We start from the raw sequence: 15,240 nt of genomic DNA, 5'->3' as shown, positions 1-15,240 counted from the left end.
CCATTGTGGGACCAGAAGTGCTGCCCCTAACCTTTGCCACAGGAAGTCCCTCCCCTTTCCCCAGAAGTACGCCTTTGGGAGGGGGGATTGCCATCTTGAAACCAGAAAAAAGACAAATCATATACTGAAAAAAAAAATCAGACAACTACTGTAACTCATTTTAATTTTATTTAAAAAAAATTGTCCTGATTTATGTGTTTTGGTAGTGCATCTAGAGGCAATTGCATAATAACTCAGAATACAGTTACTTTTGTATATTGTATGTGTGGGGGAGGGTAAGGAGATGCATGTGGGAGGGTGTGGTTGGGGTGTGGGTGTGTTTGTGTGGTGGGGTGTGGGTATGGTGGGTGAGGTGTGTGGGAGAGTGTGGTGGTGTGGGTGTGGGGTATGTGGTTGGGTGGGGGTTGTGGCAGAGTGTGGGTGTGTTTGGGGGTATGGTGGGGGCATTGGCTTGCAGAGGGGCAGCAAGGGGTCACACTTACGGAGGGGCCCCATGGACCAGACGGAATTGCCTGGTGGGCTAGATCTGGCTTGCTGACTGTATTTTGCCTTCCCCGCCTGCAGAGGGAGGAAGTGGGTGACAGTGGCCACAGGTGCAGAGGGTGGCAGATGGGACCTGCAGCAGCTTGAATGCTGGATCTATTCCCTGCAGCTCCCTGCCCTCTGCAGCTCTGAGGGTGCAGGAGGAGCAGTATTGCTGGGCTCAGAAAAGTCCTGCATCCATCTGCCTGTAGGCAGTGCATGTCACTTGAGGCACAGATGTGGTCAGTGCCAGCATGCTGATGCAGGTACAGGGTCCAGGCTGTTTGGAGGAGCCAGTGCTTGCATCCTGTCTCGGGGTCAGGTGGTGCAGCACCCTGGTTGAGAAGCACTGCTGTACAAAAATATTGTGACCAGAAATGTAAGACATGACACTTCTAAACATTTTGCAAGTACAGTCTGAATTGCATAAAATGTAATGCTGATGAATATATTTAAATTCCCAGAGCGGATTATTTCTGCTCCCTTAACTGCTTGCTATATTCTTATTAAAAATAAGCAAACAGTTGTTCAGTAACTCACCTAGGAGCCAGGTTTTCAGGTCTTTGTTCCATCAGGTTATATATCGCGTATAATAAAATCTAGTCAGGTAGAGGAATAATTAAAGTGGTAAAATAAATCATTTAGACTTTTGCAAAAGGTAATTCAGCTTAGGAATGAGGTCCATGGAAGGTATAGTAGATAATAGTACTGCAGTTGCCCTTTGTCACAGCATTACGTGAAAGAGGGCCAAGGTACTTTGCTTTAGTTTTCAACTACTGTAGAATAAAAGCATATACAAGGGTAGTTGCCGAGTAGCAGCTAGTGGATGGTAAGTCCCTGTCCTGTTTAAATCTCAGCTGTTTAGTTTATTTGTCCATACCTTTAAGAAGATTTAACAGATTGTGATGCAAGAGGGGAGGCTGATGTCAAGATGTCTGAAGTGACTGAAATGCTCATTCTGGGAGTCAGATTTGTAGGGATGAACTGACAAATAGTTACTTTGGAGCTGGGCTATGACCAAATTTTTGTGTGTCATTAACTTGGCAGGAGGTACCTGCTGGTAAATAAGCTAGCAGAAGGAGGGTAAAGAAAAGGGCTGAAACTGCCAGGAAAGCTACATGACAAAGACAGTTTTGTTCACTGCATTTTGTTAGTGTTGAATTAAAAAAATCATGGTTCGTTTCTCGGGAGGTGGAAAAAAACTTTCAGCTTCAGACACACTTTATTAGCAATACAAAAGGTATATATTTGCAAATAGGGTCAGAGGGAGAAGACAAAAGATCAAATCCCTCTGCCCCCGAGCATAATCATTAGCAGGCTTTTATCCCCTCTCTCCTGACCACGTGTGCAGAAGGAGGAATTTTTACAACTCATTTCCGGTTCATACAAACATATATGTAAACATGTCGCTTCATACGTCCCATGTGCATTACAATTAACTACTTAAGTATGCGGGGCGGGTAGGCTTAATATGCATTAGGTTATCACGCGTGCGTGGATGGGACTCAAGGTTACTCAAGGTTCATCCTGAAGGCAAAAAATGGCATTTGCTCTTATCTTAGCCTTAGGAATGTGGGGTCATGAAAGAAAGTGTGATTTAGTGTGACAAAGAGATAGTAAATTTGCAGGACAGAGAGGGAGTGATACCTTTAGTACAAAGGGCTTTTGGTGGTTTTTCCCTTCAATTTCCAACCCCCCCCTTCCCTCTCCCATTAAGGAGACAAGGATGGGTAGCAGCTGTGTTCTTTTTTTTTTTTTTCCTAAATCTGCTATTGATAATGCATTTTTAATAATATTTCTAACATTAGGATGTGGCTTTTCAGCATATTAGTAGAAATGCCAGGAGTTTCTCTGGATGATCAGAGGTCTTAAAGCCATAGCTGGGTTATTTTGAACTTGATCTAAAATTTGTTTTAATTTTACTTTACATTTTATGTACAGCGTTTCCCTTTTTAACATTTGGCTATTTGAATGTGGCTCTTGGCAAGATCAGACAGCAAGATCTCTCAGACTGAGCTAATGGGCTGACATGTGGGCTAAATTTGGTCCAAGCTGTATGAAATTGTAACTCGTTAGCAAGTCCAGTTGTTGAAGAATTGTATGTGTGTTCCTTAATAGAGTCAAGACATGCTAATATCAGTTGAGCCCAGTGGCATACAGAAACTTTTGGTTAAGTTATATTTACTTCTGTTTGAACTTTACCTTTCCTCTTTCTCAGAGAATTTCCAGTTAGTTTTAAAAGTTTTAGGGAAAGAAAATTAAAAAGGTTTTTTTGCCTTGGAAAATGATTGTTACAAAGACAAAGAGCAAAGCCATTGTGTTTTAACATGAGATAAGCTATATGTTTGTTTTCACAGATAGAAATGGTTATTGAGACCAGGAGATAGTATCGCAGAGTGGATACTTATGAAATGATATAGAAATCTTGCTTCTAAGATAGTGTTGATGAGATGTATAATTAATGTTTGCACAGTCTTTATTGGATAGAATACCCATGAGGTTATGCATAGCATATGAGAAGTATCTTCAAAATATATACTAATATGAATCTTTCTAGATTTCTTTCTTGTGCTTCAGCTTCATTGGCTTTAGCTGCTTCATTCTTGTCAGGCTCCAATAATCTCAGACTAGTATTTCATACTTATTCTCCTTGAGATCTTTCAGCTGCTTTTGATACAGTTGACTATGCTCGTCTTAAAATCTTCCTTGCTTGACTTGTGTGACTTGGTCTTCTCATTCTTTTTTGGATTCTGATTGCTCCTTCACTGTCTGTTGGCAGATATTATCATCTCATCCATCTATTTCTATGGGGCTGTGTCCTTATTTGCCTTCTTTTCTCTGCCTGTACTCTGGATAAGCTCATTAGTAAACAAAAATCCTGTTCTTTGCAAATGGTTCTCAGACTTACCTGCTTTTGCTTAAGCTAAAATTTTGGCTTGGCTTTCTGATATTTACTCGCCAGGTTTGCTAAAATAGAACTCTTAACTTTCCCCTCCTACCCTTCCACTTTTCTTGTTTGCTGTGGATGACCTAATACTCTAGCCTGTCATTTAAGCCTGTAAACCTGACTTTTCTCTGGGTCCTCATATTCAAGTTCTGCCTTAATCATGGACGATTTTGTGGTAGACTTTTTTCACTGAGTATATCAAGTTTTTTTCTCCAGACTTTTCTGTCTCAGTTGCAGGAACATCTGGTTTTCTGTCCTGCAGCTGCTAAGTGTTAACACTTAACAAGGGCAAGTTATTTTTTTAATGGAGCATCATCTTTGTAGTGCTACAGTAGCCTGACCATGTGCACACTTGCTTTTTATAGCACTATAAGGATGTGTATAATACTACAAGAATAACGTGTGTCCAAATTCTCACTGTTCTTTTTTTTAAAATCCCGCAAACCTCCAATCTATCTGTATTCAACTGTTATTTCATGTTATATTTAGATTGTGAGCTCTTTTGTGGAGGGTCTCTTCTGTGTTTGTATAGCACCTATTACAATGGGGTTCTTTTCTGTGATTGTCTGAGTGCAGCAATAATTATAAAAGAACCCAGGATTGTGAAGATATTTTATATAGCTATTGATTCCTTAGTAAAACAGTGCACCTCAAAATCAAGTTACAGGTGCATTAAATAGTACATACTACCTAGCAGTAGTTTTTAACTACTATCTTAGTTCTTATTTTCCATTATAATTAAAACTAAAAAATTGCTTTCTGTGCTACATATTGAAAACCTGGGAATTTACAATAAAATAAAGATACTCTACGTTGTCCCATTTCATTCTTGTGACAAATAACTATAACACTAGCTGTGGATGTATAACAGTACATCAGTACCCGATACTTTAAAATCATTAAACAAACATTTATTTCTAATCTATTTGAATGGAAAGCAAATCAAGTGCATCACGAATGGTAAGAAGTTAACTTTTTGAATTGCTGAAAATGAACCAAAAGGGAAAAGGTATTTACTGTTTTTTGTCTTGCTTTTTATGGTTTCTGATTAAATCTTACTTAAATCATGGTGTTAGAACTAATAATCCTGAATACAAACCTAACAAAGCATTTTTTCTTGAGTACTGTATTTTGACAAGTGCCATTTCTTTGTAGTATGATTTTTGCCTTATTTACAATCAGAATTTAATGACCAAATAAATGTACAACATGGGGCTTGTTCAGTTTAAAAACTTACTGTATGAATTTCATTATTTAACCAGTGTATAAATATTTATTAGAAAAGGTCTGATGTTTGTACTTCTGTGTGCTGATGGCATTGCAACAGCATTTTAAATGGGTCTGTGAGTAATAGCTAACGTCATTCCATTCAAACGACTAAAAGGCATGAATTTAGAAATGAAAAATATTAAATGACATAATCTAATGAGAATCTCTGTTCATCTGTTGGAATGTAGAGCACAGAACATTCTACAGAACTCGGGTAATACTTCTGAAAGACCAAAGCCTTGAGTATTTCCTATATGCCCGCTGTCACAAGGAATGGGGAGATTATGATGGGTTGTGCTGCTGTAATCTAATAAATAACATTTTTGGTGTCTGATTTAAGTGACCAGAGGACTGTTTTAATACCAATAATCAAATATGTAAAAACTTAATATCTAATTTTGAATTTATAGCTTTAGGACAAAGCAAATCTGTGATTTGATCTGATTCCCATCGTTGGGTTAATGTGGGCTGACTCATGTTCCTACAGAGCCTTAAAGAAAAAAAAATTTAAACAGAGTACTTTTGAATTATAACTTGTTCCATTCACTGGGCAATTGGTTTCATGACCTTTTGTCTCAAAAGAACATTGTGTGTTAGATTATAATCTACTCATTAAAAGTGGATATTGTGGATATTTACTTTTAAAAGAATAGCAGTTACAGCATGTGTTCGGAAACCTACTGCAGCTAAGTGAACGTGAGAGAAAGCTGCTAATTTGATCATTTGCATTCATCTGGCTACTGAGCTTTTAAATAAACATATAGCATTTAAACTGCATTTACAATTTAATTGAGTTTATAAAAATTACTAGTTAGTTTCACTTGGCAACTTTTCAAATTCTTTTGGAATGTTGGTCTATTTAATTCAGCTTTCAGAGCAGAACAACTTTTGAAAGCTGGCATATTTTGTAACGTGTAAAAATGAATTTATGTAATTTGGCAGGAGCTTCCTGGCAGCTGCTGTTGTGACCACACAGATTCTGACCGGCAGCTAATGCACTAATTTAAAAATACAATCTACCCATTTTTTTTTTTTTCTTTCAGAGAGCATTCATGCTATTCCATCTTAATACACTTTTCAGTGTTAGGGGCAGATGTGTGCGTTTTATTCAGCATAGGAAACAGGATTAAAACCAATTTAAGGCCAAAACAACTTTTTATTTTGAACATAAAATCATTGTAAGAAGTCAGACCAGATAAGTCAGTTCTTCCTAGTCTTTTTCTTTGGATTAGGGTGCTTTTCATACATGCACTGTTTAATCTAAATCTGTAATTATAATATATTTACATACATTAAAATATGTCTCATCTTAAAAAAAAAAAAAAAATCTGCCATAGGAAAGTCACAATAGCCAAGTACTTGCCTTTTCATCTGTAATTCCAGAATGTTTACTTATTGCTGTCTCATTTTATGATCTACGTTAACTGAAGTGTATTACTGATGTCGTGTATTCCTATTTTTATGCTATATGGAACTGTTCTGTTACTGTATTGCCTGTTATTGACAAGCATCTAGTATAGAGCAGTATTTTCCATAGCTGTACCCTTAACAGTAACCCACAACATTTCTAATAATGTTCAATAAATGTTTTACCTTGTGATTAAGTAGAGCAGTTGTGTGTGTGTGTCATTATTCATACATCACCCACCAGTCCCATTTCTTTTTTAAAAGTCTTATTAATGTCTGCTTTAATGTAGTACCCTAAGCCTTTGGGGCCTCAAGTATGCCCTGTTTTAAGATTTATCTGCTGAGCATGTATTCACAGATTATTATTTATTTATTTTTTTTACCCCACCATTTTGTTGTCATGGCATGAAGAGTTACTGGCTACACAGTTTAATGTGTGAGCCCCATCTGTTGGTTTGTGGTAACAAACAGATAAAAAAAAAAGTTGATTTAAGTAAGTTATGTCTAATGTTCTCTTTGTCACCTTGGTTGTATAGAAAACTTGTTGTATAATTGTCTATTAGTGTTGAGATGCAATTGTATACATTTTGGTAAGGGGCATATGTCCAAAGTCCTGTGCGAATATTTTATCAGCTTGTGCATGTATCTTTATAATGTCAGTTTGGCATGGTATCTATTGCATAAAATTTGTTTCTGTGGCTTGATTAGCATTCCTGTTTTTTTAATACACTCTAAGACATGATATAATTGAAGATTATAATAGTACTTGTTTAGCTCAAGTATTAGGTTTTGGTGTTGAAATGTGAGGGTAGATATGTCTCTGTTGTAACTGGTGTTCAGAAGGTCTGTGATGTACATGCAGCAGCAGTTCTTAACCTTTTTATGGACTCAAGGCACCCCTCAGAAAATACCATCTCTTAGCTTTTATTCAGACTTATTTTATTTTAGACTGTGGAAAAAGAGTAGGACCATTCTTCTGTTGCAAAGAACTTAGAGTGCAACAGGTCAAAATGTTTTTGATGTTATTTATTCCTGTTTGAAATCTCTGGGTTTACCTTGTGAACCATGTTTAAGTATTTGCGAACATAATGGTGTTAATATTCTGCAGCTCCCCACATACTTAAAGGATCTTTTTTATTTTTAAATGCAACAATAATAAGATCCTTAATAAAAAATAAGATCCCTGGATACTGTAGCATATGGTGTACAGCATCACAATAATAATGCTGTCATTTAGCCATTTTAGTTATGTATCATCTGATACAGAGCATTACTATCCAACTTAGGATCGTGACTTGAATACTAGCGTACCTTACTGGAACTTCATTGGAGTCTATCGCAAAAGCAGCCTTTACATTTTTCTACATTTTGTAGTTAACCTTCAGTTTCATGTATCTTGCATCTCTAAATTAATTTAGTGTTGGTATCTTAGTTATCTACATGTTGTTGTATATTTTATTTTTTAGGTTTATATCCCTCGCAATCCAAAAAGTACAGAATAGTTTACAATAAACTCATGGATAAGATTCCCCAAACAACACCCTAAAATCTGAAAACTCTACTCCTCTCCTCCCCTCAACCACTGCCTGCCTGCCTGCCTGCCCAAAGACCTGCACAAGCACACCCTTCTGCCAGTTTCAACTGTGCCTTCCACCTGACGCTTGCTCACATCTAGATATGAGAAACTTGTTCGCATCACTCCACTCTGCCCTCCCACCCTGCCACCCTACCTCACCTTCAGGGGAGATTCCTCCCACACCCTCCAGTGCCCCCCCTCCCAAACCTGCACATATGTTGGTACTTGTTGCCCTAATAAGGCTTGTAATAGTGTGAAATCTTAATTGGCATAATTAAGAAGTGTGGGTGTTAAGAATGTAACTGCCTGACTTTGATTTTGGCCAGGATGCCAAAAATGTATTCTGTAGGTAGAATGCCCTGAAACATGCTAACAATTTTTTTGCGCCATCTATTCTTCCCACTGTGTTCCTTCTGGAATGTTAGATTAGTTTGGGGAATTATAGTTTAATAATATCAAACAACACAAATAGTTTTAACTAACATTCATCCCCATTGCAATAGCAGAGGAAAAAAAAGACATTTGAGAAGTATTTGTCAGATCCTCTGAACAGGAATGAGTTGTGAAGACTACTTCTTCCAAGAGGCCCAGTAATCAGATGCCACCTCTTCCCTTTGGGGAGAGAAGCAGAGGGAGCTGTAATAGAGTCCCGGACTGGACTGGACACTTTTTTGTACAGCAGTGGTTTTCACCCTTTTGCCCCAGCCCTGCCCAGCTCCCTCCCTACATGGACCTTAATCCCCCTCTTTCCCCGCCCCCCTTACCTGTCGGAGCTGCCCTGAAGCTGCGTGGGTCCATGTGTATGTGCTGTAGTAGTGTACATGCATATGGTGCCCCTGTCTCACAGCCTTCCTTCTGCTTCCTTTCAGCTCCCTGCAGGCTGGACCTCTGCCAGCCTGCAGGGAGCTCATTGCTGGTAGACTTCATTATAAATGAGCTTTGCCAAGGCTTCACTGAGGTATTACTGTAATTATTTTCGAAACTTCGGGTCCCACCTAGACGTCTTTTGCATCCCACCAGTGGGACACTTCTCACCAGTTGAGAAACTCTGTCCTTACAGGCCCTCTCTTCATGTTTAGACACTGAGTAGTACTGACTGAGTGATTAAGTGTCTAATCCCAAAATCCATGTGTCAGGTCCAGGATAAAAGAGGATATAGTATACTTGAAAGTAGGATCAAGGGGCAGAACAGCCTGATTGGGCAAATGGAGAGGCCTAATGAAAAAATACATGAAGATTAAAAAAAACAAAACATGTTTAAAATGACTTCAGATGCTTGGTTTTCTTATATCTTCCTATCTGTTATCCTTGGCTGGGTCCATTCTTTCCCTTTGTATAATTAGACTATAGCCTTTTTTGGGCGATGGAGGGCAGGAAGTTCCTGCTGCCTCACCTAGGTTGTCTCCCGGGGCGCCACACTTCCTGGACACTCAATGATCCCAGGAGGACTTACTCTGTGTTGAAAGGTTAGGCTGCAGACCATTGTAAGGGCAACAGCAAAACTGTTAGTTCTTTACTATAAATAGTTTATGTAAGTTCTTACAAATGAAGTGTTGTTCCCCATCAAAAGCTTCTTATCAAGATACTACCAGCAGTTCACTTACTGTTCGGGCATAAGCTATGGTGCTCAGCCAACAGGGATGTCTTAACACAAGCCTCCTCCACCCCTTCAGCTTGCTGAGCCAAACAAGCAGCAGCTTGCAACTGCATGCACAGGGTCTTCAGATATCCTTCTATTCTAGTGAAGAAAACACATTCCCTGCTTACTCCATACACTCCAGTTTTGCGGGGCTTATTTTTGGAGAGAATGGTGCATGTTGTACACAAGAAAATGTCCTGTATATAACTTAAAATGTGTCATCCAATTTTGTAAAATTTCAGTAGGAATTTTAGTATTTACTTGTAGGAATTTTATTTAATTTTAAGTTAATAATAATATTAACAATAATAAGCAGACAGCATTACAAAGTCATATTATTTTGTAAGAGAAAAATGTTTGAGACGCTGAGAAATTGTTTCAGCTCAATAGAAAGTATCTTGTAATAAGATGAGGTAAAGTCCTTATCCTCCAAAAGAGGAAGAAGATCTGGTAAAACATAATTTCTTCAAATTTATGCACTGCAGAATTGTGTTGAAGAGGTTGAATTCATAGGCAACAGTAAAAGATTTCAGCAGCTGTTGTATTCCATAGATTTACAGGTTACAAAAGCCCTTGTTTTGAGAGCCATCCAGGAGGCCAAACCTGCTTATTGTTTGTAAGCTGTAGAATAAGCAGTTATGATTAATTCTATTCTTTTAAAACATTTTCCATAATGGCAATACCTCAAGTCTTTTCTATTGGAAAAAATGGAAGTTTTTTTTCTCTTAGATGTGCCTGGAAACTTATTTTGTTTCTTGATCAAGTATTATTAGTTGTTGCTTAAAAGCAGCAGGAGTTTTATTGTTGTGCTACAGGTGTTCATGTTGATTTATAGGTAAATAGAAAAGTCCCTTCCATGAGAAACTTATTCATTTCCTTTGAGAAAGTTGATGAGTCATAGGAGTGGAATTTTGACAACACTGGCTTCTAATCTTTGTGAAGAATTGGAAGCATTAATCAGAATAAAGCCTTGGTTGTATTAGCTAGCGCTCTCAGCCTGCCATTTATTTGGAGTTGCTCTAATATACAGTTTAATTATTGGTGCTCTCACCATTGCAGAGATCAAGACTATTATTGCCTGATGGGGAGAGTTTAAGCTTCTCTTTCAATCAGAGAACAAGGATTTGGAATAACCCACTGAATAAAAGGTGGCCAATGTCAGTTTACTGATGCCCACCAAGAAAAATTACCATCCAGGGTCGGGTGGAATTTTGACTCTAAGAGAATGGACAGATGACCACATTAATGAGTAAAAATGGGACAAAGGCTTATTGTGCATCAACTGCTCAGAGATAACTGCCTGTTTGCAGTCTTTTGCCTCAGTAAGCAAAAGCTAAGCCATAATTTTTCCATCAATAAAAGAGGGCTAAGCTGCCATTGTTTAGCATCTACTTACCATGGGATAAGAGCGTGCATGTTGACAGCTAGTGTAAAAAAATGACAAATGGAAAGTCCCTGTTCCCTTTTAGTTTGCTCTAATTTGTTCATTTGTTTCTCTCTTGTTAATTGCAAAAATGTGAAGATTCACTCTTGTTTTTAAAACTATTCCTTCTTTTGCTCTTGTTTATTATAATTTAAAATATATATTTATATTATGGTAGTTCCTGAAGGCCCCAGTTCTGATCTTATCAAAGATTGGTAAGAGCGAGTCCTTTCCCTGAAGACTTTCATTCTAAAGACGTTTTCTCTAGTTGCTTTCTCATGGTAACCTCTCTGTTCCTGCTATCCCTCCTCATCCCTATACTCTTCACAATGACATTTAGTACCTAGTAGATTGGGGTCAGCAACCTTTTGTTGGCACAGCCAACCCTACTGCAGGCCACACGTCTTCACTCCCTAGAGGAACCTGTTGCCTGTGTTTTACCCTTATCTCTGTCCTCAACCCCTTTGCAGTGAGGTTAAGAGCAGATGCCGCAGAGCAGCAGGCTCTGCAGCTAAGGGGAGTGCTGCAGAAGGGATGGGTAGTTGGGTGCAGCTTGTGCCATCAGTCCCCTGTGCCAGATTGACCCTTTGCTGGGCCGCATCTGTCCTGTGTCCACCAACCTGAATCTTAGATTTCTTAATTTAGAAAGCTCAGGCTGAAGGGGAAATTAATAGCAGCCTTTAACTACCTGAAGGTTGGTGGGGTTCGAAAGAGGATGGAGCTAGACTGTTCTCCGTGGTGGCAGATGACAGAGCAGGGAGCAACAGTCTCAAGTAGCAGCAAAGGAAGTTTAGGTTAAATATTAGGAAGAATTTTCTCAGTAGGAGGGTAGTAAAATGCTGGAACAGGTTACCGAGAGGGGTGGTGGAAGCTCCATCCTTGGAGGTTTTCAACACCTGACTAGGCAAAGCTTTGGCTGGGATGGTCTAGTTGGGAATGGTCCTACTTTGAGCATGGGTTAGACTAGATGACCTCGTAAAATCCCTTCCAACCCCAACTTTCTGTAATGCTGTGATTCTGTCTCTTACCTGTACTTGTGCAGTGACAAAGACCTGGAATTCAAAACTGACTTTCGAACCTTTGGGTATGGAGATTTAGTTAGCCTTGTTAGCCTGAAGTTAGGCAGAAAGCAAGGCAGGGTGGCACCTTGGAGATTGACTGATTGATTCAGAAAAGCATAAATATTGTAGGTGGGAGCTTTCTTTGTCAGATGCTTTCTGAACTGTTGGTATTATCATTACAAGTGGGCTGATAGCCTGACATTTCCTATGATAAGCAAGTGAATATAAGATCTTAAAATTTTGTCGGACTTAAATTGTTTGGGCTAAAGTTTTGTGTGCAGGGTGTCTGCTTTTAATATTGTTATTGATCTTGTTGTTTTCATTTTCAATTAAACAGCTCACCTGCTTCTGAGAAAAGAGGAAAAGTGTTCCTGTGTCCTTGCTTAAAAATATTCAATTGCCTTTTTCCTTCGAATGTTTCTAGCACCTTTTGTACTGAAACAGGGACTTGGAGCAGAGTTAAGAGGTGACTTTTGTGTCAAGAATGTGTCTTTTGTCATCCCATATAAAAACCTACCTAAATGAGTCAAGGTTCCTGTATGGGGAAAAAAAAAACTGCAGGTGAAAACGAAAGTAAAGACTGAACCATAAGGCACAAGAGCACCAAGCAAATGTTGAATGAGTAACATTAATTGTGGTATTTTTGGTTGGTTATTGTGATGTTAATAATGGTCTTTTGTTGGTAATAATATGAATGTTTACTAATAAAAGTAGCATAACAGGAGAGAAACCATATGGGTACCTATACATGAGCACGGAGGCTGCTCTGATGCACTGGAATTCCAGCGTGTCCGAGCAGACTCAGTCGAGTCTGCTGGAGCGTGGTAATTACCACACTCTAGCAGCGTCCTGCATTTCATTTATCAGCATCTCCGCGCTTAAAAATGGCAGCGAGGTGCTTGAACTAAACTTAAATCAGTTAAGCTTAAATCGGTTTATTGAACTTCTGTCCCAGGTCCCCTCCAGATTCAAGTCAACTCACAGTCCCCCACCATCACAAGTTGCTTTGCACCTCCCCCGCAAACCTCCCCTCACAGTGTGGGTGGGCTAGCCTGTGCCCAAGCTGTCTGTTCCAGCAGAGTGGAGAGGAGTGCACTAGCACCCCCACCTCTTCCCCACTCCACCCCACCCCACCCCACCCCAGCTTCTGGCCTGAGCCGCTGTAGGTATGTGGTTGCATTTTTGGAATCAGAAGTGAATACTTAATCACTTGCTTATCAGTTTAATCTATGCAATTTAGACTGGCATGTGAAGATTGAATTGATTCAGCCTCAAGCTTTTTGACTGTAACTTAGCCCATGAGGCATCATGTAACATACTTCCTGGAATTTGTTGGTCTATACATTCCCTTTTATTGGGGTAGGCAAGGATGATAATCTGGAGGGAATACCTGGTCCTGCACTTTATACCTTTCCCTCAGTGGAAGAAGGAACGGAATATCTAGTGATGCCCAGATTTTTTTGGCCTTTAAGCGGTATATCGCTGTGCATCTTAACCAGGCAAAGATTAAGACTGCAACTGAGGCAAAATGGCTGGCTCTTTTTGGAGTTATGAGCAATAATGTATTGAATCACTTCAGTAATTTGTTTTTTCTACAGTGCCAGATGACTTTATTGCAAGAATCAGCATGGGTTTAACCAGCCATACTTATGTCTTTATCTAACTATGGTAATATACTGGTCTTGCTCATTTGGTACATTTTGCTACAAATTACATTAATATAAATGGTGTCTTATCTAGCTGCAGAAACACTGATTTTTTTTCTCTTCACTTGCAGCTTTTACGAGAATTGAAGCACCCTAATGTCATTGCGTTACAGAAGGTTTTCCTTTCTCACAGCGACAGAAAGGTTTGGCTGCTGTTTGATTATGCCGAACATGATTTGTGGGTAAGTGCAGATTTTGACACTTTTGGCATTCATGTGTGACAGATGTGTTTGAGTTTTGTCATTCTCTAAAATTGTAACTGAGGTTCCATTATTAGTCCAATTGTGGTCTTCCATCTAAAATCCATCTACAATGTCATGTGCACCTCAAAACTGGGTGATTAGATTTGAAAACAAGACAGTTGTCCTGTTAGACTGAAATTGAATAAAAAAGGGGATTCTAAATTGTGACATCATAAAATAGAAAAAAAATCCAAACCAAAACATTTTTTTGGCCTCTGTGTTGCAAAATGTAAAACAGCATGGCAGAAAGAGTGTAACTACCTTCACAGAGACATAGTGTTCAGGGGTGGATCTGGGGCTGGAAGGTAGAGTTGCACCCCAGCTTGATCCTTTCTGCCAGTGCAAGGAGGAGGGCCCTGGTTCCTCTTTGGGGTGTCAAGGTGGGGAGTGGCTATGAGTGAGCCAGCATGATTTCCTCAGTCTTCCTCTGACTCAGTGCTGATTGTAAGTTGCAGCTTTCTGGTCACAGTGGGTGGATGGGAATATTGCATGGACCACCTGGGAGCCACAACAGCAACATTACCTTATGTGGTTTGGGTTCCCTGTGCTTTAGCTATTGGTGTTGTGATGTGGGCTTTTGCTGGGTGCTGCTAGCATATCTAGGGAGTGTGAGCAGGGCATGAGCTCTAGGAGCCAATTTTGATGGGGGGTACCTGACTGGGGGCCCCATGGAGTCTGCGCTGGGGCTGGGGGTGCACTGCACTCTGATTTTGATTTGGGTACAGATTATCAAGCTCCCCATATGTCAAAAAAATACTTGTATCTGGGGTTTGGGTTCAAAGCCTAAAGAGACTAAATGGTGGCTCTGAGTAATCTGTAATGCAAAGTTTCTCTGAAATCATTCTTATGATTTCTGATATAGCCAATATCAATCCCAGTAGTATTTTATTAGGGTTTTTCAAATTGGAAAGCTAACATTACTAATGACAAGTTTAATATGATTGACAGATTATTGAATGAATTCTAATTATGTTAAATGAAGAGATCTACTTACACAAGATACTATCATAAATCTGTTGCTGGGAAAAGTAAACAGACCATGTACAAGGAAAAAGAAACTACTTCTCTCAGAATAAAATCAAAGGTTTCATTCTGCTATATATACCAGATATAATTAGTTGAGCTTCTGCTATAGTGACAGATTTGCACCCATTCACTTTTCAAGTTTTCTTGATCAAAGTTAAATTACACAAAGAACATAGTTATTCCTCTTAACTGATAACTGAGCATGTTTTATTCCCATTTCATGTAATATAATTTTACATGCATAGAATTTAATTCGTTCTATGCATCAGTTGAATTTACCTGCTTTTAGGCAAAACCAGATTGTACTGCTGCACTGTGTCATCTTCAAGAACCCTGTTCACAAGTCTTTGCCATTTGAGTGTTTTGGGCATGTAGTGTTCACATTGTTATTTAAAAAATGTCACTAATAGCTTCAGATGAAG

At 39.0% G+C, this 15,240-nt stretch overlaps 1 protein-coding gene across 3 annotated transcripts in view; it reads left to right on the top strand.

The window, feature by feature from the left end:
- The window catches only part of CDK19 (cyclin dependent kinase 19), a 201,312-nt gene that overhangs the window by 88,366 nt on the left and 97,706 nt on the right, over positions 1-15,240 (top strand). For all 3 annotated transcript variants that reach the window (XM_090037950.1, XM_090037941.1, XM_090037957.1), the window contains one exon: positions 13,622-13,732. In XM_090037950.1, the coding sequence (XP_089894076.1) occupies positions 13,622-13,732 (111 nt within the window). The remainder of the gene's footprint in view (positions 1-13,621; positions 13,733-15,240) is intronic.

Source organism: Crocodylus siamensis, chromosome 1 (genome assembly GCF_052110815.1).
Source record: "Crocodylus siamensis isolate JL-2025a chromosome 1, ASM5211081v1, whole genome shotgun sequence".
NCBI classification, from domain to species: Eukaryota; Metazoa; Chordata; order Crocodylia; family Crocodylidae; genus Crocodylus; species Crocodylus siamensis.
Note: the sequence above shows the minus strand (reverse complement) of the source record. Positions and strands in the feature narration are given on the sequence as shown.